At 34.8% G+C, this 23,554-nt stretch overlaps 2 protein-coding genes and 1 long non-coding RNA gene across 6 annotated transcripts; 2 read left to right on the forward strand and 1 right to left on the reverse strand.

Moving 5' to 3' along the window:
• The first annotated feature begins 4,429 nt into the window (after positions 1–4,429).
• On the forward strand, positions 4,430–12,306 carry LOC149738365 (ubiquitin carboxyl-terminal hydrolase 31-like). Of its 2 annotated transcripts, none has more exons than XM_089875294.1 (7): positions 4,430–6,898; positions 7,149–7,294; positions 8,960–9,142; positions 9,687–9,991; positions 10,254–10,454; positions 10,725–10,911; positions 11,056–12,306. In XM_089875294.1, exons 1-7 carry the CDS (start codon positions 5,500–5,502, stop codon positions 11,467–11,469), a joined length of 2,835 nt encoding a protein of 944 aa, XP_089731420.1. In that variant the 5' UTR covers positions 4,430–5,499; the 3' UTR covers positions 11,470–12,306. The 2 variants fall into 2 exon arrangements, with proteins under 2 accessions (XP_089731420.1, XP_089731421.1); XM_089875295.1 differs by having other exon boundaries at positions 11,059–12,306.
• A 1,477-nt stretch (positions 12,307–13,783) lies between these two features.
• Positions 13,784–22,893, forward strand: LOC149738366 (sphingosine kinase 1-like). Of its 3 annotated transcripts, XM_089875296.1 has the most exons (11): positions 14,381–14,567; positions 14,775–14,889; positions 15,001–15,113; positions 15,493–15,639; positions 16,553–16,647; positions 16,729–16,847; positions 20,599–20,769; positions 21,070–21,205; positions 21,266–21,387; positions 21,523–21,838; positions 22,112–22,893. In XM_089875296.1, the coding sequence occupies exons 1-11, from the start codon at positions 14,402–14,404 to the stop codon at positions 22,337–22,339; spliced, it is 1,728 nt and encodes a 575-aa protein (XP_089731422.1). In that variant the 5' UTR covers positions 14,381–14,401; the 3' UTR covers positions 22,340–22,893. The 3 variants fall into 3 exon arrangements, with proteins under 3 accessions (XP_089731424.1, XP_089731422.1, XP_089731423.1); XM_089875297.1 differs by lacking the exon at positions 15,493–15,639; XM_089875298.1 differs by lacking the exons at positions 20,599–20,769; positions 21,070–21,205; positions 21,266–21,387; positions 21,523–21,838; positions 22,112–22,893 and adding an exon at positions 18,797–20,334 and having other exon boundaries at positions 13,784–14,567.
• Positions 19,461–22,301, reverse strand: LOC149738367 (uncharacterized). The gene is made up of 2 exons (XR_016384680.1): positions 22,163–22,301; positions 19,461–21,788 (listed from the first exon to the last, which is right to left on the reverse strand). It is a non-coding gene; the product is annotated as an uncharacterized LOC149738367 (long non-coding RNA).
• Positions 22,894–23,554: the final 661 nt, after the last annotated feature.

Genomic DNA, 23,554 nt, shown 5'->3' on the forward strand with positions numbered 1-23,554 from the left:
CTCAGTGAGTGGTTAGGGGCATAAATTGTGGATAAAAAACTTTTCGGCTTAAAATTGTTATAGGGGAGGGGAATCTACATGCTCAAACTCGATGGCGGAGCTCTAATGAATGGGCAGAGTAAAGAAGATTTGTATAAATATGAATACATAATTTAAATAGGTACCATACTACCGCGCCGAGCGTTTTGCAGAATCACCATTACACTCCGTTAGTTTAGGAACAGTACAAGCGCTGTTTTGACTCCCTACGAACTGTCACATATCGGTTAGTTGCTGTACAATGTAATTTATGGTTGTAGTTATCTGCTAACTGTTGTTTTATTGAGCACGTAGGTGGCCATATAGAATGGTTGAGTGTAACTTGCGTGTCCGATGCTGTAATATATTCGTTCCGATTGATATATTTGTACCGGGCGCTATTGCACATGCGCAGTAGGTCTGAACAAATACAATACAAACTTAAATAAATACGTACCGACTGATAAAAGATCTGGGAAAAACTTTACAAAACATATTCTAGGCCTACCATCTGTACTGTTGGCGCCGCTATGATTCAATTTTCGGTATTACGTAGCACTATAGCATAGGCTATATTCAAAGCTTGATCGTTGTCCGCAAGGGCAGCACCCCAAGATTAGCTTCGCTCAAATGGTGACAGCTAATACACCAGGAATAGCGTTTAAAGGGCCAGCATGTCTTTTGTTTGGAACAAGCGAGTTAATAGAAGAAGCAGGTTTCACAAAAATAGAGTAGCCGGGATCGCAGCAATGAAAGGCAACAGAGTGAGTGTTACCAGGCAAGATGTTCTTGATCTGTTCGGAAAGCGGTGCTAGTGAAGAATCTCTCCCCCCACCTGATTTGCCAACCACTAACCCTTAACACCCTAACCATCAACCCCTAACCTGGGGGTTCCAATACCCTTTTCTGAGAAAACGCTGCTGGGACGCATAGAAAAGGACTACGGCAAACCAATTAAAAGCACTCACAAAATAGATAAAGATGGTTTCAAGACTGAAGTCAGACAGATTGCAAAGAAAAGAGAAGATGTGGAGGAAAAAAGCATGAGTGAAACGAAACTCACGGTAAATTGCCCAAAGTGCAACATGGAACGGCCTACTATATACAGAACAATCAGACAGCTATTCTGCTGGAGCTGGGGCAACAAATTTTTAATATGCAAAGTTTGCTGTGGCAGCGCCCTATTCCTCACAAGCTTCGAGAGTAATTTAACTGCATGTCAAGTATGCAAAGAAACCATGCTACTGTAATGTCGTGAGTTTAACACTTAGTTTATTGACACGCGCACTGTTTTTATTGTTTACGTAATATTTGTATTGTCTGTTAGCTTAGTTTGGAATGTGCTTCTTCTCACTGTCACTATTTGACCGGGTATTTTGCTTTTCCTATCACTGTTATTCACGCACGACTTCTTTCCCGTACTTATTTTAACGTTCCCATAACTTCCCGCACATTCCTTCTTGCCATTAGTGCCGTTGGTCTAATGGCTGTGTGTCTCGTGTCGCACATTGAGCGATTTTCCCCTTTACGTTGTACTGTGTTGGCTAGAGGCAAGTGCGTAGCCAGCCTAAAATTTTGGTGGGGGCCAAATGTTTTACGGTTGTATTTTGGGTTTGAAAAACCACCTAGTTACAACAGAAAACACGGGAAGGCGTACTGTGAATGGCATTTATTTTTCACAATTACGCCGCATGAAAACACAACGATCTACAACTACATTTAAAACTCTATTCGTTGCCTACCACCAGCCATTTTTGTCACAAAATTTGAGATTTGTTTTCTTAGCTAGCAGGTAGACTGTTTATTACGAAATAATATGGATTCACACGTGAATTCATCCATCATAATAGCGATTGTTTGACCTGGCAACTAATTACGACATAATAGCATTTCACACGGCGATTTTTTGCGTCATAATAGGGACTGACACCTTATCATTTAGCATGTGTAAGAAATTTAAAAACAGGCTTAAATGTTTTCTTTCTTTTTCTTTTAATTAGAAAAAAGATCCGGAACCGGATCGAGATCCCCCATTTGAACATCACTGTTTAGCACGTTTAACACTTTAATTTTATTTTTTCACCAATAACATTACTGTAAAACTCAAAATTTGGGGGGGGCCATGGCCCCTCAGGCCCCCCCTTGGCGACGCCCATGGCTAGAGGTTATTTTTTTTATTGTTTTGTTGTGTTTTATAAATTATTATGAACAAACTGTATCGAATCGTTTGGAAAGGCGTATCGAGTAGTTGTCTTCTAGTTGTTGTTTATGTGGTGTAGCCATGGCGCCCTCTATAACTTATAGGGCGCCATGGGTGTAGCCTAACAGTTTAGTTTATATTTTATTGTCATTCGTCTTTCTTTTAATAAGAGATATAGGAACTAATACTATACACTTTTTATTATTTAGCGTAAAAATAATTCAAGTCGTAGCGTAAAAATAATTCAAGTCGTAACGTAAAAATAAAAAATAGTCGTAACGTAAAATTAATTCAAGTTGTAACGTAAAAATAATTCAAGTCGTAACGTAAAATTAATTCAAGTTGTAACGTAAAATTAATTTAAGTCGTAACGTATAGGCTTAATGAATTCAAGTTGTAGCGTAAAATTATATTTTTGTGTAAAAGATCCAAAAATAATACAACATATTGCATAAAAGTATTTTTTTCGTGTTGTTTTTTGACCAAGTTGGGCCCCCATAATTAAGACACATACGTCGGTTTTACCCAAATGTACGACAAGTAAGCAGGCCCTATCACTAACCAGGCCACAATAACATTTTAAGTGCAGGTAGGTCCAACACAACCACTTTTCAGAAGAACCCAACGTACGTATGAACAAGATTGAAAATGAATATTGTAACGTACGAACTGAAACAGTAGGTTAACTTGGCCCACCAGCATTTGTAAATTACAAGAGATCGCAAATCTAATGAATAAGCACGTTTTAAACTAATTAGCATAATATAGTAGAGTCGGGAAAGATAGGACACTTTTACCACATAATATCCAAATAGCTTGATCGCGTTTTAAATAGTTAACAACGGTCTGTGGAAGTCGTGAAGATACGGTTTTATAATTCTTTAAATGTTCTTTGTTTGCAACCAAATGAAAAGAGAAAACAAAATAAAAAAGTGTCCTATCTTCCTCCACCCTACTATATTAATTAATCCTTTTACTACAACGGTCGACTGGGCTCGATCAAAAACAAATCTAAAGTAACCAACAAAACGGGTTCCAGTCGCCATTGGTGACTGTGAAGCAGTAGGCAGAATGTATTTATACATGTATTATAACTAATGAAACTTATGACGTTTGAGGATTGAGTGATTGGTAAAGAATATGTGTAATTATTTTGGATTTATTTTCTTTTAATAAGAGATAGAGGAGGCTATTATTATTATATACACTTTTATTTATAATTGCACACTAACGTAAACAAAGCCAAAACTTACCAATTACTGTGTTCTTACTGGATTCCCGATGTATGGCAGTTTCACTTGACTCGCAAGCGTTACAATTATTAATTACTCATTAAATGGACGATTTTATACACTATGGTTTCTAAGGCTAAGCTTAGTTTAAATTATTGTATCGAATGCAGTCGATTAATCAATGGTAAAGTAGGCCTACATTTTAAGTACGCGTTAGCGCCTTAAACAAACAGAAGTGTAATCGTTAATTACTCGCAACTCAGTTCTGTTGACTTCAAATCAAGTTTTAACGTGTAAACGTCGTATATGGAACGTTTTTAACGAAGGGTCGTAATAAATTTGGATCGGGTGTTTTTTGTATTTGTTTTGACCTATTGCGCATGCGCACTAGCGTCTCGGCGCATGCGCAATAGTACCCGGTGCGAATATATTACAACACCATATTCATTGGTTAATGCATCAGGGAAATGGTGCATCTCGTACTCGTAAGTATTCACTTCTCCAAGCAACGGGGCAAAGTTGTAGATCAGGCAATTGATTTAGCCAGTTATTCAACTCGTTAATATCGGCATCCGGCAATTTAGCATTCCAATCAAGCTTCACACGTGAATAAAAAAAAGATATTACGATTTTGGGCCGTTGCGCGTTCTACTCTTTTTTATTTCTGTGGCTCAAACATATATGTGTCTATGATAATATATTACCTATATCTTTTATATTACATCTGTGGCCGTGCCTTACTTAATTTTTTTTAAATTTTTTTAACATAGTAAACAGAGTGAACATACACATCATAATTATATTTTTGTACACTCGTTTCAGTGAGCGCCATTACGTTTTAATTTAATTTGTTCAAATTTAAGGAGTTTTGAAACAACGAATTTATTTTTCCTATTGCATGACACTTGTCTGTAATCAAGTAACAACTCCTATCTAAACTGCAGAACTCGTCAGCGATTCTTCATTTGTGATTTTTACCATAGATATATGTTTAGGTATCAATGGTTTTACCGTGAATTAGTATTTATAATTGGTTGTGCAATTGCTGGCTGATAAAACAGTGGTTATAATGCATAACAGGCTTTAGAATTTAAGTGAATGCTATAAAATTGTGGTTATAGCGCATAAACTGCGTTAAAAAATGTAGTCGAGAATAATGAATGAATGAATGAATGAATGAATGAATGTAACTTACTTTATCCTCGCGTGGCCGGAAAACGACAGTCGTTATAACACGGGTTAACACCTCGCGCCAGCTTACGAGTTACCAAGTGTGTTACTTTGTGGGTGATTATTTTTTTGGATTTTTTTTTTCATTTTTATGTATGGCTGATAATTTGGACAACCCATTAGTGACCACTGGGTTGGAGCAATTGCCGTTAAGTGTCTTGCTCAAGGACACATACGCCCACAATGGTAGCAGCGACGAGCCTTGAACCCATTACCTCTGGGTTAGAGGCAGGCGCGCTAACCACTACGCCACGGCGCCGGGCGAGTGCAGGCAAATTAGTGCCACACGCAATGACTCAGATTAATGGTAAAACTTATGTCTTACTGCGGAGGCACCGCACGTTTATATAAACTGTACGAACCGAACATTGATTCTTTTTTATCGTCATAGGTTTAATAGAAAAGACTGGGTAAATTTTGGCCTTAAAATTATTCTATATATTGTGTATTAGCCTGACGTTCGTATCTAAAGTTAACTTCGTAAATCCGCCAAAACATACTGTAGCATTGTAACTCTTTTCTTACATTATAGTAAATTCTTTACACAGCTTCTTTGATGTACTTGTGTGTTTTTGTGGAAACAAATTCGTGGCCACTTGATATTTCACAGAGCAATAGGCTGTTTAACTTTTGTTACAAGTTTCTGATCTTGTAAACGCATATATCTTTCGAGGAATAATAACTTACTTTTGTAAACTGTATTAGTATAACATAGTAATATAAATTCTGTATGATATTACCTAATAATTTTATATATTTGTGTTTAATTTAGTGTGGGATACAGTTGTGTAGCAAAAAACGTTAGAAAGTGTGAAAAACATGGGTCTCCCGGAAAAAGAAAAAAATCCTAGACGAAAGTCAACTTTAAAGGCGTTTGGAAATTTTATTGCTATGCATATGGTAAAAAAACTGGTGAGACGCAACAAAACCGGTGCAGGAAGCAAAAATGATAAAGATGCAATTGATGCAGGATTCTCTGGTTCAAATAATGAAAATGGTTTCTCAAATGGTAATAATGGTTCTTTGCTTCATGCACATGGCAGCACCAATGGAAATGGTGTTGCTATTAATGGCTCAAAAGGTTACAGTGGATTACCAAACGGTCTGGATCTCAGTTCATTGAATGCTATGCCAGGTGTGGTTGGGATGATTAACCATGGAAATACTTGTTTCATGAATTCAATTGTCCAATGCTTAAGCAACACAGATGTGTTGGCTGAATATTTTGTGATGGGGCAATACAAAATAGATTTGAAAAATTGTAGAAAGGATCGTAGTAAGAAGTATGGTACTAAAGGTGAAGTAATTGAGTTAATGGCAACTCTTGTAAGGAGCTTATGGACAGTAACATATACCCAAGACATGACAAAAAGTTTAAAAGATGGCATTTCAAAATATGCTTCACAGTATAAAGGCTCCAGTCAGCATGATTCTCAAGAATTCATGTTGTGGCTGATGGATAAAATGCATGAAGATATAAACATGATGCCTGCTAAAAAGCGTTCATTTACTCGGAAACAGTCATTCCGAAAAAGCTCCCGAAAATTTTCTGTTGAAAAAACTGCTGAAGATTCTGCTGCTGCACCAAAACTTGCTGTTGATTTATCCCCAACTAGTTTTGTTCAAAAAGTTTTTCAAGGACACTATAGATCAAGTTTAAGCTGTCCTAATTGCAAGAAGCGCAGTGACACAACAGACCCATTTTTATGTGTTTCGCTCCCCTTAAAACAAAGAACCACTCGTCCAATGTATGTGAATGTGGTGTATCTTCCAAATAAACGACGAAGTGGGCTGGGCAGAAAGCATATGGCGGGTAAAACCATCAAAATTGGTGTTTCTGTGCCTCTTGATGGTAAAATAAATGATCTTAGACAAGCAGTAGCAGCTGAGTGTGGTATTCACTCTAGATTACTCGCTTTTGTTGATTTACAACATGACGGTTTTCACAAAGCATATGGGGATGACTATGCTCTTATTGATTTCCCTATGAACAACTCTTCAACAACAGCCGTAAACATGTCATTGTATGCATTTGAGATGCCACCTATAGCTAAGATGACAGCTGGAACTTTACCGCGGAACTTTGCCAGTAGTCACAAAAAAAGAGCAACGATAGCTGGGAAGTTTGGGAAAGATGGAAACGAAGGCAACACAAGTAATTCTATTCCTGATAGTATCGTTGTGATCCTGATTAATAAACAAGGAGTAAGAGAACAAGGTAACTTAACTTTCAAAGTTTGATAAAAAATTATACATTTTTGGATAAAAACTAAAAAACAACCACTTTTTTAAATATTAATGTTATGAAGTAAGGTAGCGGGAAAAAAGTTGCTCAAGGAAATGTACTTGTATTTGAGATAGTTGTGTTGAGTCAAGTTGTGCTCCATCAATTCAATTGCAATACAACATATATATGGATATATTTATGTCAAATTGGTAATGTTTAAATTTCTTTAAATAATATGTAGGAAAAAGGTTCGGTCGTCCTCTTGTTTTTCGTGCATCCAGAGATGTTCTTTCCAGTGAACTTCAATCTATGATTCTAAATCAGATGAGCGATCAACTTAAAAATGGTGTCAAGCATGAACGTATGGGTTCATTGTTTAGATTACAGGTACTTCAATAAACAAAAATTACATATACAGTCAAGTGGGTTGATAAAAAACAATGAAGTACTTGGGGTAGAAAGGATAACCCCCCTTGTCCACTAAAAAAAATCACACAAAGAGCTTTTTTGGGTAAAAACCTAAAAGAAATCTTTTATTTGGCATATTTTTTTATTCTAACCTTCATTCCAAGTAATTCTGTTCTACATTATAAAGCTTTATTCATTCTGGTAATTAACTTTCGGTAAAACACAAAAAAACGAAAAAAAAATTGACAAGAAAAAGCTTTTTGTAGGGGGTGCTAAACTTTTTTTCCAAGAAGCCCTTCATGATAACCTTATTGTGTATGCAGTTATTTGCTGGATATTAAAGTATCTTGCTGCTGCAACGGGTATGTTTTATTTTTAACTTTTACGAACAATTCATACCCTTTTTTTGTACTCAAAATTGCCTTATGGAAAGAGGTAAAAAAACAACTGCTTATTTTCTGTTTTGTTTTTTCTACCCCAACCAATATTAAATTTGTGATAAAACTGATTTTAAAGTTATGTTTGTATATTATTTTAATTAAATTAATGATAATTAATTAATTTTAAGGGTAATTAAGTATTAAATGATGATGTAGTTTGTTGTTTTAGATGAGGACTGTTAAGTTACTGGTCATTTTATTATTGTGCTGCTGAATTTAGTTTAGACTAGGTCGGATGTCCTTTAGATTTTTAAAAGCCTTCATCATATAGTAAAATCAAGTGTAGTACTGCGGTTACTTCTTGTGCTTTATATAGGTTATGCAACTTATGGGCTTTGTTTTTAGTCTAATAAATGTTATTTGTTGGTAAGCTTATATTTAAAAGGAAGTAGTAAGGTAAAATGGTGAACTATAATAGGAAGAAAAAGCTGTAGAATAAGGCTGTTAAAAGTATTTAGGAGATATTTTAGCTTTTTGTGAAAAAAAAGGGTAAAGTTCAGATTTTTGAGAAAATGTGGACTGCATAATGCATAATTTGTATGACTAATATTTGTATTATTACCCTGTACTTCCATTATTATTTTTTTTTTTTGATAAAGTTAAGTTGGTTTCAAAAACATTATTATTTATTGCCCCGCTAATGGTTTTTTACCCCAAAGTCTGGGGAATAAAAAAGGTCCAAAATTTTGATTAACATTTTAGGTATAGAAATCCTACAATCTTTTTTGGACATCAAGGTGTTAAATACTGTTCCTACAGACTACAAATATGTTTTTTAAATATATTACTTTGGAGAAAATCGAAAGTTTATGTTTTCTGTTGTTTATTACCCCCCTCGACTATATATAAAATTTTATATAAACATAGAAATACTACATACGTTTCTGGTCATCAAGGTATGATGACTACTGTTCCTCCAGACTAAAACAAATTATATATAATACTTATTACTTGGGGGTTGGGGAGAAATCGAAAGTTTAGGTTTTCTGTTTTTATAACCCCACTTGACTCTCTCTCGCTATATATGTGTATATATGTAAAATTCTAAAGTGCAATAAATGGCATGTTATGGTAAAATGTATTAGGTGGTTTCTGGTTTGTATACTTTCCTGTTTAAGTGTGGGACTACTCCGCTACTTCTTTGTCTTTATTTATTATTACTAATGCAATGATAGTTTGTTGTAAATCAGTTAAATCTCTTTAGGCAAAGGATGGTATTCCAAACAAAAGTTACCTCTCCCAGCAAGCACAACAACCACTTCGTTTACCAACGGTTGACAAAGCATTGGAAAACTGTCCAGCTGGAGGTCCTCTTCATATTAAACTTGTAGCAGAGTGGGACACAGATACCAAGTGTGGAATATTTGAAAAATTCCCAGAAGAAAAGGTAGATTTTTCAAATGTTGCTTTATTTGTACATCTTGTTTATTGCAATGTCAGTGTACAGATTCTCTAAACTCTTGTTGAAAACATATATTGAGCATTTAAAACTTTTAAAAATATTATCATAAACTTATGTTGTACCGAATTTGCTTTGATATAAAATCACCAAGTGTTGGTTGTAACATAAAGTTGAATAATACCTCAATGTTATGAACAGTTGATGACATTGTTTGTTTCTAATTGACTATATGTGTTAGTTAGCACAGTAGTTGTAATTACTAAAAGCCACTTAAGACCATATTGACATAGAAGTATTTGGCCCAGTTGAACTGTTTGAAGTACAAGTAACCTTTTTTTAATATTTTATGCTTGTGTTGTGTAGTGTGGTATATTCTGCATGTTGATTGTGGATAATTACAGATTGTTTTTACATTTCATTAGTTAAATGTTGCATATGAAGAGGCGAAAGGCTGCATTTGTTATTTGCCATTGATCAGTATCAGATTATCTGTTGTTTGAAAGATTATGTTAGCGATTTTTCATTTTAGGTTGAAGTCCAAGATAGTGTTCGACTACAAAAAGTTGTCCACCAACAACCAGTGACTTGCACATTGGAAGAATGCTTTGATCTTCATACTCAAGTGGAGGAGCTTGGAGCAGAGGATGCATGGTTGTGTCCACACTGTAAGAAACAACAGCAAGGCACAGTGAAGAAACTTAGCCTACTAACCTTGCCTGATATATTGGTGTTACATTTAAAGCGTTTCCGAGTGACTGATGGACGCAGAACCAAACTTTGTACCAGGGTTGAGTTCCCGGTAACTGGGTTAAACATGTCAAAGCATATATTTAGGTAAGATACAAAATATCTTTGCTAAAATTACTACTTGGTGTTTGTTAAAATTATCTATTGATTGCTAATTTTGTAAAAAGTTTTTATGATATAAACCAACTGTTGTATATTTGTCTGTGGTGGGAGTACATTAGATAAGATTTTGTGGAGTATGTTAGCTCTAAATCTCTGAAACCACTAATCTGTCTTATAATATATATATATATATATATATATATTATAACAAGCTTCTAGTTTTAAAATTATTTTTGTTACATTACAGCAATGATATGAATGGTCACAGTTTGCCTGATTCACCAAAGTCTTATGGAAATGCTTGGAATCCAACCTACCCCCCACATCTTCCAACCACAGTGGGACCAGAAGATCATTTGTATGATCTTTATGCTGTTTGCAACCATTATGGAAATCTTAACTCCGGTCACTATACTGCTTGTTGCAGCAACCCTTTAGATGGAAAATGGTAAAACATTAAATATTGTTTTGTTTAAACTTGTTGTATATTAATAAATATAAACCAAACATGAATTTTAAGTCATTTACAACTCTACATAGTGCTAAAAAAAATTGAAAAATAGGAAAAGGTAATTTAAATAATAACTTCCACACCAACGATTTGCTTATGCAAAATTTGATTAAAATTAGGTTCATGAAAAAACCCTAAATTTAATTCTTTGAATATCATTTTCTACATCATGTGCTACTTTATTAAACTCAACTTTTTTGTGTTCAGGTACTTGTTTGATGATAATCATACAGAAAGCATTACTGAAGATGCCCTTTCACCACAATCGGTTTACATCTTGTTTTATCAACGTCGATCTGCTTCAGCAGCGCTATCGTGTGGAGGTGCTTCAATAAACTCGGTCATGTCCGAACATTGGGCATTTCAACTTCCACAGTTTAAACAAAAAATTCAGGTAATTTAGTCGTTTGTTTGTCAAGTGTTATAAAAGTTATAAAAGGATTTGTGAATAAATAAATATATTTTACTTTTTTGTTTTAGTGCAAGTAGTTTACCTATTTAGCCACGGCATGAGTATATAATATATTTTACATTTCAGCAGTTTAACTCACAAAGCCACCTGAATCATCACTCAGTTGCACAAGTGAGTCGAGTGAAAACATTCTCGGTGTCAAGAAAATCTGAGACTTTATCTTCACCTGTTGATGGCCACCTTGCTATGAAAATTAATTCCAACAACAACAGCAACAAAATTGCAGCTGCCGCAAGTAAACTGCAGGCTGCTAATAAAAGGAAAGAACCACGTCAGAGTGTTGTGAGCAGTGAAGATGTGGATGATGGTGGTTTCGACTCTCCTACTCGACCTTATCTACGAGGTCTTCGTCGCCAGGGATCAGCAATTATTGGAAAATCGAGGGAAGACGACAGAGATCGCAGTGAATTACGTGGTCGTCAATATCGCTCGTACAGACATAACAGGACCACGCGAAGGCAGCAATCAAGTCATGTGTGATAAACTTTTTTGGCTTTTCAATTCTGTAAAATCTTAAATTTCCTACTTGTAGACTTTCTAATTATTTTACACCAAGTTTTTACTGTAGCTCCATTACGAGTTTGGTATAATGTGGTACGGATCAGAATGTTAACACTTTTTTGTACATCTGTCATATTTTTGTGCTGTCACTGTGATGTTCACCATTGTGTAAGCAGTTTTTTGATCAGTATTTCTCTTGTTGGTTTTGTACAAGAGTATTGTACTGTTGTGCAGAATCACGTAAGTTTTCATCAATATATTCTCACTTTAAATCATATGACACTCTTTATAAACTGGTGCAGAACAATAACATTGTGATAATATGCGGTGCCTTTGTCTTAATATGTTGTGGTACTTGCATGAGCTTTACAAGCTTGTCAGTGGTGCAATATCATACACCAATTTAAAGTTTTTATTTGGCATTTCCACTCTTGAGTATATTGTGCTTGATGATCTTCATACACTTCAATTCTATAGATTGTTTATAGAGGTTTTCTTTTAATTAGTGTGTGCTTCCTTTGTATCATTCACTGCCACAAATTCACATATATTGTCTGTTAAACGTAATTTTTCGCTTATTGATTCTTGTGGCATATTTACGTCATTGTTTGTGATTTTCAGTAGATTTTTTTAATTCTTTTCTTGAATATGTTGCATTTAATAACCGCATTTTTAATATATCTTTAATCATCTTCTATATTAATGATAACATAAAGCTTTCCTATTTAAGCAACAGTGTGGTGGTTAGTGTAGCTCTTATGAATTTATCATTCCAGAATATGGGCATAACCTTTCATTACATTCGATCATTTCAAATACGAGCAGTTTGAAATTATGGACACCAAATGTTTATATTTTGACTCTGGCGGATAAGTCTGGTTCCTGCATTATGACGCGGATTTTCAGGCGTGGCGTTAAAGAAGCTTTTATTGTGTATGTAGGAACTCAGTTACGATAACGATAATAATGGCCGCCGGTACATGCTGTACAAGCTGGTACATGCGGTACATGCTGTACAAGCGGGTACATGCTGTACAAGCTGGTACATAATGAATTTATCATTCCAGAATATGGGCATAACCTTTCATTACATTCGATCATTTCAAATACGAGCAGTTTGAAATTATGGACACCAAATGTTTATATTTTGACTCTGGCGGATAAGTCTGGTTCCTGCATTATGACGCGGATTTTCAGGCGTGGCGTTAAAGAAGCTTTTATTGTGTATGTAGGAACTCAGTTACGATAACGATAATAATGGCCGCCGGTACATGCTGTACAAGCTGGTACATGCGGTACATGCTGTACAAGCGGGTACATGCTGTACAAGCTGGTACATGCGGTACATGCTGTACAAGCGGGTACATGCTGTACAAGCGGGTACATGCTGTACAAGCGGGTACATGCTGTACAAGCGGGTACATGCTGTACAAGCGGGTACATGCTGTACAAGCGGGTACATGCTGTACAAGCGGGTACATGCTGTACAAGCGGGTACATGCTGTACAAGCGGGTACATGCTGTACAAGCGGGTACATGTGGTACAAGCGGGTACATGCGGTACAAACGGGTACATGCGGTACTTGCTGTACAAGCGGGTACATGTGGTACAAGCGGGTACATGCTGTACAAGCGGGTACATGCTGTACAAACGGGTACATGCGGTACATGCTGTACAAGCGGGTACATGCGATACAAGCGGGTACATGCGGTACAATCTGTACATGCTGTACATGCTGTACATGCTGTACATGCTGTACATGCTGTACATGCTGTACATGCTGTACATGCTGTACATGCTGTACATGCTGTACAGGCGGGTACTTGCGGTACTTGCGGTGCGTCCGGTACGTCCGGTACTTGCGGTACTTGCGGTACTTGCGGTACTTGCGGTACTTGCTGTACTTGCGGTACTTGCGGTACTTGCGGTACTTGCGGTACTTGCGGTACTTGCCATCATAATATCATACCGTTATAAATTGGCAGCAATTCAAAAAGATATTAAAACACACCAGGAGTTATTTAATGATTTTCACAATAGGTTTACCAATTCAAATACACACAGAGTAAGGCGGAAAAACGTATAATCCTTGTTAAATTTCAGAATTTAATTATTGGAAACATACGTAAATACCACGAAATAATATTAAACGAAACTCAAGTTTAAACATTCTTTCTTTGCCCTTCTAATATGCTGTGAGAGAGTATATACGGGTTGAATGATGGCGTCACAGCCACACAAAGCCGTGCGTCAGAATTGCACGAGAGAACTTAAGAAAAAAGCAGCCGGACTTTCGGATGTTTAGTTTCTACCGCACTGAGTGCAATTTTTCTAAGTTCTTTGAATTGGTGGGGGTTTGGCTTTAACGGTAGACGTAACAATGCGCTTCGTGTTTCTTTTTTGTGACTTCGTGACCAAGCGCCATGCACAACTAACGTCTTAAAGACGTACAAACGCAGATCAGACGAGGCTTGAGTTGTCAGTTTATGTAACTCGTATTGTGCGGCAACGTCGAGGACACGTTAATATGACGGATAACTTAAAACAATGACGACGTGCTAATTAATTAAAAAAATGAATAAACGTAACTTGCTTTAGCCTTGCGTGGCCGGAAATGACAGTGGTTATTATAACACTGGTGTTCTGTCTTAGACACCTGGTGTCAGCTACAAGTTACCATGATTTTTTGCTTGACTGTATTCTATGGTTGACAATTTAGACAACCCATTAATGACCACAGGGTTGAAGCAATTGTTAAGTGTTTGCCCAAGGAGATCATGCCCCCACAATGGTAGCGCAGCGAAGAGACACTTTACCATGGCGCAGTATTTCAATTTGTATTTCTTTACCGAATTAAATTAACATACATATATATTGCTTCTAATCTACAGTACTTTTCCATGTTAGAAAATGACGGGAGATGATAGAAATACAACAACGCTGTTGTCATCGCTGTTCGTCTTGTATCCTAAGAAAACCACTGCACAGGTTACACTTACAAATAAAGAAGTCATAATAGAAATTGACCAGGACAAGAATAAATATACTGAAAAAATATCATTGGACGATGTAATAGGTAAATTCAGTTGTTAATTTTGTTAGGACTGTAGTTTTTATTTAGTTTTTGTTGAGTTTTTTCTACATAGTTTTATTTTAATGAAGCCTGATATTAAATTTATTGTTTTAATTTACTTTTGATTAAATTGTCAAATAACATGATTACGATAAAAAAAGGACTTATATGTATACATACCATAATTGTTTCACAGTAACATATTCATAGGTTGTCATGTACTGGAGGGAAACCACACCACAGGTTGTGATTGGTACCTCTGCATATTTTCCTATCCTTTAAAAAAGAAGTTGTTTAAGGGAATGATAAGGCACAGAATCACAAGGTAATACTTTGCATGTTTTATTTAAGATTTGTTTAATTTGGTTATTTTAAGATAAGTTTTTGTTGTTGGTTTATTTTAGTAAATTTACTGTGTTTTTTTGTTCAACTGTAGGTCACTGGGTATTATTTCAAGCAAGGACAGTAACAATAACAAAGAAATCGCAGAAAAATGGAAATGTGTTATCAAGTATTTAATATCAGGAAAAACTGTCACAAAATCGGAAGGTATTGCATTGATTAATATGTTTCTATATTTGATATGGTTAAAATAGAACTAGTTTTTTAACTACATTGTTAATTCAGTAAAATATGTGAAATAGTGTATAAAACAAATTACTTAAATAATAAAAATACATTTATAAATATATAAAACACCAGTAAGAACACCTTTCCTACATTCGGTACCCTTGTATAGCCTTCAAACAAACAGCACCCCACATAAGAAAAAAAAACAAATTTGTCATCACCACCTAGCAAAAATTGTGTACCTACTTCTTCTCATATTGCCATGTCAATTTTTTAAAAATAGAAGAATTGATTAACTGAAAAATATTTTTTTATTTGGGAAGGGCCACCAAAACTGATTATTTGTTTTCTGTGTCAGTTGAATCTGTGGTAGAATTACCTCCAAGGCGATACATAGTATATGTCAACCCATTCAGCGGACAGGGTAAAGCAGTGGAGATGTACAATGGACCAGTTCGCTCAATGTTGGCGGAAGCTGAAGTAAAACATAAAATGATTAAAACAAGTAAGACTCGTAATTAGGTGAAGGAAACATATAAAGGAGGCATTACTCACACGATAACTGTAAATATACTGGAAGTGATTCCAACATTGTTACGCAATATCTGTGTCATTGAATAATAATAGTGAGGATTGTGACATAGTGGCTTTAATGCTAACCCAACGAAAACAATACAAACAATTGCAAAATGGGGCTCCTTTTAATAATCTGTTTTGCGAGATTGATTTATGAGTAGAATTTTGAAATGCCAGTAATACTGCAGCTTACTATTTTCAGAAAATATTCTTTAAAACCTAATTAAATTACATGTTAACGCTTGTTTTGGTTTTATAATTAATGCTGGCATTTCATTTATCAGGAAATAATAACATTTAATTAATTAAATCGTGTAAGCAGAAACGTGAATTTAATTAGAGTTTCTACTAGGAGCGTTTTGCACCACGAAATTTAACACTGTAATGTTTTGCTCAATGTTCTATTGACTGTTTGAATTGTTTGCTTCATAATAATGATTGATTAAAACGTGGATTAAAGCATATTAGGAGAGCATGTTAAGTAAAAATTTATTGATTAAAAAATGTAAACCCAACGAAAAAGACGCAGATTTATTTTCATCATTAAATTTAAATCTTGCAGATAAAGTTAAAAAGTTGTTCTTGTTACTGCTATATCGGTGTGGTGTGTGAGGTCTTATAGCCAATCATTTAAAGGGGCATACCAACTAAAAACCTACCTTTAGGATACATTGGAGCATATTTATCCATACACAAATTTTGATTTTCTGTTGGTATGCTCCTATAAGAGACATTGAACTTGAGTCAAAGTTGGCTCCTTATCCCAATTGCTGTTACATATTTTATTAATCCTCTTTTTAATTATAAATATATCTGAATTGTTTATTAAATTTGTGTTGCAGAATATGCTGGTCATGCTAAGGAAATGGTAAAAGAAGTAAACCTCAGTGATTGTGATGGCATAATTATTGTTTCTGGTGATGGCTTAGTTCATGAGGTAAATTCTCTGAAACACTTATTGATTTAGTAACTCTGTTTGATTTCTGTCATCATAATAGTAAGTAACTACTTCATAAAGGTAATAAATGGTTTGATGGAGAGGAAAGATTGGAAGACAGCGATAAAAACCCCAATTGGAATTGTTCCAGGTGGATCCGGTAACGCCCTTGCTGCCTCAGTTATCTATGCCTCAACAGGGTAAGTTTGTGCAACAAACCAAACATTTCATTTCAATCACTTTCTGTTATGTGTGGTATCTCTGGTGTGTAGTGGTGTTTCTACTTGGTGTGGAGCATGTCTCAATAACATTATGCCATAGTTAGAGACTCTAGTTTGAAAATGATGAAAAGACCACCCCCTACAACAGATTGTGGGTAGTTCAGTTATTAAAAATTTATATTTCAGATGTCACAAAATAGTTTGTAGTTGTACTATTGTACAAGAGGGTTTATCAACCATGGATTAATAAGTTGCATGATTGATATGCAGCATCTAAGTTGGGGGCACATTAATTACTGTTATGAGTCACGTTTGTTAAAGACTTGATGTAGATGTACAGTCAGATAAATGATCATTACGTGTCTTACGACATTAAGAGACAACGCACAGAAGTTTACTATATATGGTGCGTTACTTGCTGGGCAACAATAAGCGCCATTTGTTGCTAAGATATTAATAGGAAATGAGCCACAAGTTTACTATATATATTAATTGGCCAAGATTGCTTCATTGCTGGTCATGCTATTTCAGGTGAGACCAACTTATTATTGCATGTTTATTTGCAGAAAATCATGCAACATTATAATTTATTTTCTGTACTTTTATAAAGTTTTATTTCGCAATTCACACACAGTAATTAAGCACAGATTGGCATCTTTAGCAAGTTAAGTGCTATATCATATGGGCTAAACTGGATATGTAACAACTTATTTTATGTTAGTAACGCACTCTTCTGGTGTAGGCACATCGTAAATTAAACACAGCTAAGCTCATGTTACTTTGTTTTGGCAAACAAAATTGGTATCCCTCAGCTATTCATAAATCGCTGCAGGGCAGATTTAAATTAATTCGTGATTAAAATTTGCAACGTCTATCTAATTGTAGTTGGGAAATTCCATGTTTACTTTAAGTTATTTAAAATGTTTAAAAATATATTTTTGTTTTGTTTCTAAAAAGCTACTGTGAGCTGTGACAATGTTTTTTCGACCTTAAAACTAGAAGCTCAATGGACAAATGTTTACCATAAACTTAATACCGCAAAAATATCGGTACTTGGATTAAAGCTTATTCTTAATATTTTTTGTGAATTCTCCATTAGCAGTTGGATTACAGTCATAAAAAGTTTGAAAAAAATTGATGTGTGCCACACAGAATTTTGAAAAGACCAGATATTTAACAAAATGTAAATTAACCAACTGCAAACAAACTTAGATAATCTTACTTTCTAAAAATAGACACGTTATATATGTACAACAAACATGCATTCGATAGGTTTGCCTTGTTTGATGTCATAAATTGAAACCAACTTTATACAGTAGCAGGGTTATCTGATCTATAAAACTGTTAATATATAATAATGATGGTGTTTTTTATAGGATTTTGAAGCAGTTATATCAGGTTTTTTATCACTTTTTAAGATTTGTACACTTATTATGAAACTATGATATTGACTACTTACATGTGAGAATATTCAGTCAGTCCGGTTTATCCTTACTTTACCACTACCTCTTTTATATTCTTTGCTGGCTGGTAATTCAGTAACATATGTTTAATGTTTATCAAAGTAAGACCCTAAACAAAAGATACTAGAAACTTTAAACAACATATTCTTCGGCATTGCATTTGGTGTAAATTTTTGCGCCATCGTGATGCTTCCCAATAATTTTTGCCGAACACTTAACTTTACTTCAGTGTTTCACGCTCTAAAAGTTTAATTGTCAGTAATTGTTTGCACCGAACACTTTCTGTATGAATATATATCATCTAGTCTTTATGGTATATCAAAGTATTCCATCCTAAAATCCTTCTATGGCTTCAAATAATTGTTTAAATATCTAGATCAATTGCAGTTTAGTTGCATATGATTCAGAAATTACTCATATTCTTTAAACCTTTGTTAAGATTATTTATATTATTATGTTACACAGCTTACACCCGGTTCCTTCTTCAACTACATCATCTGTCTTCCATATATGTCGTGGTGCTGCGAAAGATCTTGATATAATGGCCATTGAAACCATCAGTCAAAACAATCCGCTTGAAACAACGGTGACATACGGGGTACTTGGTGTAGTGGTTGGACTTATCGCTGACGTTGACATCGACAGTGAACACTTGCGGAAATTTGGGGAAGGATTTAGGACAGCGTTATATGGAGTCTTGCGTGTTCTTACATTTAGAAGTTACAAAATAAATGTTAGTTATTTACCAATGGGGAAACCACCTTCTGTTAATTGTGAAAACAATGAAACCACTTCACAATCAAAGCAATCAGTAGAACCAGCTGCAAATAATCGTAACTTAGCAGCGGGAGATACCTTCCCTCCGTTACATAATGATCTTCTTGCTCCTCTGAATCAACCTCTTCCAAAGAGCTGGAGGGAGGAGACAGGAGAGTATTTGATGGTCAGTGGGATCAACCTGAGCCATCTCTCCCAGGATGCAATGATTCATAAAAATCTCAAATTCGGAGACGGTACAATCCAAGTAGCAATGATGAGGTCTGGGATGAACAGACGAACTTTGATAAAGTTGTGGGGAGCATTGGAGGATGGATCAGGTATCGTGGATGACCCCAGTGGACACAAGGAAGTTCAACTTTGTTCAGCTTTTCGAATCAGCCCGGAGTCGAATCAATGTAAGATTACTCTGGATGGAGAGAAAGTGCCTTTTGGTCCGCTACAATGTCAAGTACACCATGCACTAGGTAGAATATTCAGCACTGCGTAATAACGATACAACCATAGCTTAAACACATTATACTGTACCTTTTTATGTTAAATGCACAATTTAATTATTTTATAAATTATTTCTTTAGTAGTTTTTTCATTACAATTTTTAATAAAATGTTTGAACCGTGTTTTTTGTACAAATGTTACGGTTAAGTTGTTACATTTGGATTCTAATGCACCACTGATTCCTCCTGCATCTTAATTTATATGCAATCTGTGTATCATTTACTAACTTAATGGTGAAAGGCAACCCGGTTACCAACTGTCTTTGTCATGTTCACAACCACCACTAACATTATGTATGTTTAAATATTTGCCCAAAGTGTAACCATTCTAATTCACTTTTTCCCATCTGTTTGTTACCATTATCTTGAGCTGTCATGGATGTGATAAACGCTGCTATGAAGCTTGTCATTGATGAATTGCTGCATATTTCAATAATTAAAGCTGTCACAACACATTTGTTAACTTTAAAACAAAGCGTGGCTATGCAGTTGTTGGGATGTGCTTTACATCATTATTTACCAACATTTTGTCCTCTTATTCCTGCACCTGAAAACATAAGATACAATGCCAATATATATAGAGACTGCCAACATGTACTTCCTACATTCCATGAGGTTATAAAATAGATGCTTCAAGCAACAGTTGTGTTTTACTGGTATACTTAACAGTATTAAATGAAATTTTAAATTTAGTTAAATTATTAAATAAACTAATTGTGGTGAAGCGTATTGTTGATCTTATTATTGTTTGAAGTTAGATTCCTTGTTCCTTTAACTTTTAAATTACATTTTCATCAGTCATAAAAGTTCACAAATTAAGTGTTTGTGTTTATGGCTCAAGAGGCTTCTAAACAGGTCTAAGTCAGAAAAGTCATTTTGTTTTCTGCATTTTAAGGGTTAGGAACGAATCTTCTAGCATTGCGGCTAGAACATATCTTGTGTTTTATCATAATTGTTAATTACAAACAACACACCTTTACTTTAACATTGCAGTCAGGAGGTGTCATCTAACATCGTGAGGGACAGTATGTTTGAAATTAGCAGAGGAAGATGGAGAGAAATGTCGTTAATGCAAGCTGAGATGGGGGATCGAACATTCTACTCATTCCTTAACTTTGGTTGGGGGTTTGTTGCAGATGTTGATATTGAAAGTGAAAAATACAGGTAAGATTTATGTCCGTTAGCTACTGAAGAGTTGAACAAGATAAAATAAACAAGAATTAATTAGGGTGAAATTGGAATAGAAATATATTGGACCCTGAGGTTTAATGTTAAATATTAAAAGGTGACTCCGCAATATCAATTATAATTCAGTTTAGTGTTCCATTGGTGTATTAAGAAATGTTGTTTTACCACCAAGTCAGGTATGTTATGGTTGGTTTTAGTTCATGTAAACTTTGCACAAAAGTTAGAAACCAGTAACAACAAAATGTTTGACAACAAGACTATTTTTTTAAATATTAGAAATCTTGGTAAAGCAAGATTTACAGTCGGCTGTGCTGTTCGTGTTGCAAATCTTCGCAAATATCATGGAATGATATCTTATTTACCACATGATGATGTTGACATGTTTTCTTTAAACCATAAAACACAACACCAAGTAAGTACATGTTAAAAATACTGAAAAGGTACGCACTACTCATTAATACCTTTGTTGCAGAATTCTCTGCTATCAGTAAACAACTCAGTCAAATCAGATTCGGCAATTATGACTACAGCTCAACGCAACACCAACTATAGCAACGCAAATGGAACAAGTTTTTGCAAAGAGAGTGGTGATGCGTAAGTGAACAAATAGTCAATACAGATGAGTTTATTCCATTTAAATATATATTTTTTATTCCTGTTGTTGGCTAATTAAGGTTGCTGCATAAATTGACTTTATTATTTTAATTTTAATCTTTATTTTTATTTCAGGGGTGCCTGCATGAACAGAAACATGTCAAAGCAAAAAGGTCTATGTGACAATTATGAAACAACAGATGATGCAGCCATCATCAAACACACAGATAGTACAACCCCCAAAAAGTTGCAAGTAAAACCTGTCACCCCATCACATAAACATTTGAAAAGTTTGAATGAACCGTTGCCTGAAGGTTGGGTATCGTTAGAAGATAACTTTGTGTGGATCATGCCGGTATATCTATCACATATTGGACATGATATGCTTGCTATGCCGGCTTCTAAGATGGAAGATAAAGTTATTTATTTGTATTGCTTGAAATCAACAGTGGTAAGAGCAACAGTGTGTACTGTAAAGCATAATACAATGCTTTAATATTTTTATAGTCAAAACAAATTCTATTTAATGTTTACTATCAGCAAAGTAATCATAAAAATTCCTGCAAGCTGCTCAAAAATAGATGTACAGACGGCATTTGAAGTACTTAGGTTTTTAAAATTCAACTTGTTTTACGCAGTCTTATTAATTCAACTGTCTAAAACACATCAAAACTGACTTTAATGTAAAAGTCTATGCGTATTTCTTAAAAAAATATGTTGACAGAGCAAAATGAAGCTAGCGCAAGTATTGCTGGGATTTGAAGACGGTTCTCACCTCACAGAGGGAGGACAACACGTAATGGTGATTCCTTGCAAAGCTTTTCGTCTTGAACCCTTCTGCTCTCATACTGGTTATATGACTGTGGACGGAGAACTGATTCCACATGAACCATTACAAGGTCAATGTACAGATCTGAAGGCACATGTAATATGCAGCGTGGGCCACCCTTAAACAGCAACGTTTTAGTTGCCACCAAATCTTATGACGCACATGCTGCTGATGTTGTGATTCCTATAACCTATTTAACATTAATGCGCTTAATATAAGTGAATTCAAAAATCACTGTTTACGTAATTTAACTAATTTTAGTATTCAAATCACTGTTATAGATGTGTTTTATATTTTATTGGTCAATTTTACATTCTGTTACTCTTATATTTTATTTTTGTAATTGTTGTAAAAATGCTAATTTTTATAGTCATAATAGATTAGGTATTACTGTTAAAGTTGCTTTATACATTTGTGTTCTATATTTAACTACCTTAATATGAGGGTTTGTCTTGAATGTGTAATATTAACTTTGTAAATAACATCATTTCTTCGGTTGCTAAAAACAAATCCTTTAAATGTACTATTGTTGTGACTTGTGGTGAACAATATGTATGGTGCTGCATGTTACTGGTGTAAAACATTTGAGGTAGCCTATTCTAAGAACACGTAACTGTGAAATGTAAGCTATTTCCCACAAACTGTATAATTAAATTGTCATACCCTTTGTATTGTGATTTTTGGGAAAAATGTTTCGAATATTTGTTATGCTGGACGAAAATCGAACTCAGACATTTTAATTTGTTCCAAACACGACTTATGTCTGGAAAATTGTGATTATGCGTGTTAGTGAGATAAAGATTCCACAGAACGATGGACGCCTATATTAATTACCATTCAAGCAAAGACAATAAAAGCACTTATTAATACCTTAATACCATTTATCATAATTAATACATTGTTTTTACCATACCATCATATATTAAGTTAGGGGAAGATGGGACTAGGCCAAATATTAGTCATTAATTTTAAAATCTTTTTGTAAAAATACCCATTTGATAACAGACAACAAGGTTACAGTATTATATGTCAGTACTCTCACTGTCTAATTAAAACTGGAATTGGCGGGATTTTTTGCATCATCAATCCAGAATCGAAGTTTAATAAAACAAGATGAAATGTTTAGCACAGTTTGTTTTTTCTCATAAAACTATAGTTGTAGTTTCGGTAGGTTAACTGCAAGTTGCAGGTTACTACGTATGAACGTACCCACCATCGTACCAAATAAATTCGTTCACTACAAACCAACGTACGCGTTTTCATTAAAGGGCCTAAACACACCCCACGTCACTTTTATTTTTTATGGTAAATTCATAAAGCGACCGTTTTATTGATTCC

This window comes from Ciona robusta, chromosome 3 (assembly GCF_009617815.1).
Source record: "Ciona robusta chromosome 3, ASM961781v2".
Taxonomy (NCBI): domain Eukaryota; kingdom Metazoa; phylum Chordata; class Ascidiacea; order Phlebobranchia; family Cionidae; genus Ciona; species Ciona robusta.

What these genes read in the sequence shown, in the direction of transcription:
- LOC149738365 (XM_089875294.1), top strand. Translation starts at nt 5,500, where the DNA reads ATGGGTCTCCCGGAAAAAGAAAAAAATCCTAGACGAAAGTCAACTTTA. An exon ending in ACAAGGAGTAAGAGAACAAG is followed by an intron (nt 6,899 to 7,148) that starts GTAACTTAACTT and finishes AATAATATGTAG; the next exon opens with GAAAAAGGTTCGGTCGTCCT. An exon ending in ATGTCAAAGCATATATTTAG is followed by an intron (nt 9,992 to 10,253) that starts GTAAGATACAAA and finishes GTTACATTACAG; the next exon opens with CAATGATATGAATGGTCACA.
- LOC149738366 (XM_089875296.1), top strand. Translation starts at nt 14,402, where the DNA reads ATGACGGGAGATGATAGAAATACAACAACGCTGTTGTCATCGCTGTTC. An exon ending in ATCATTGGACGATGTAATAG is followed by an intron (nt 14,568 to 14,774) that starts GTAAATTCAGTT and finishes ACATATTCATAG; the next exon opens with GTTGTCATGTACTGGAGGGA. An exon ending in ATTGAAAGTGAAAAATACAG is followed by an intron (nt 20,770 to 21,069) that starts GTAAGATTTATG and finishes TTTAAATATTAG; the next exon opens with AAATCTTGGTAAAGCAAGAT.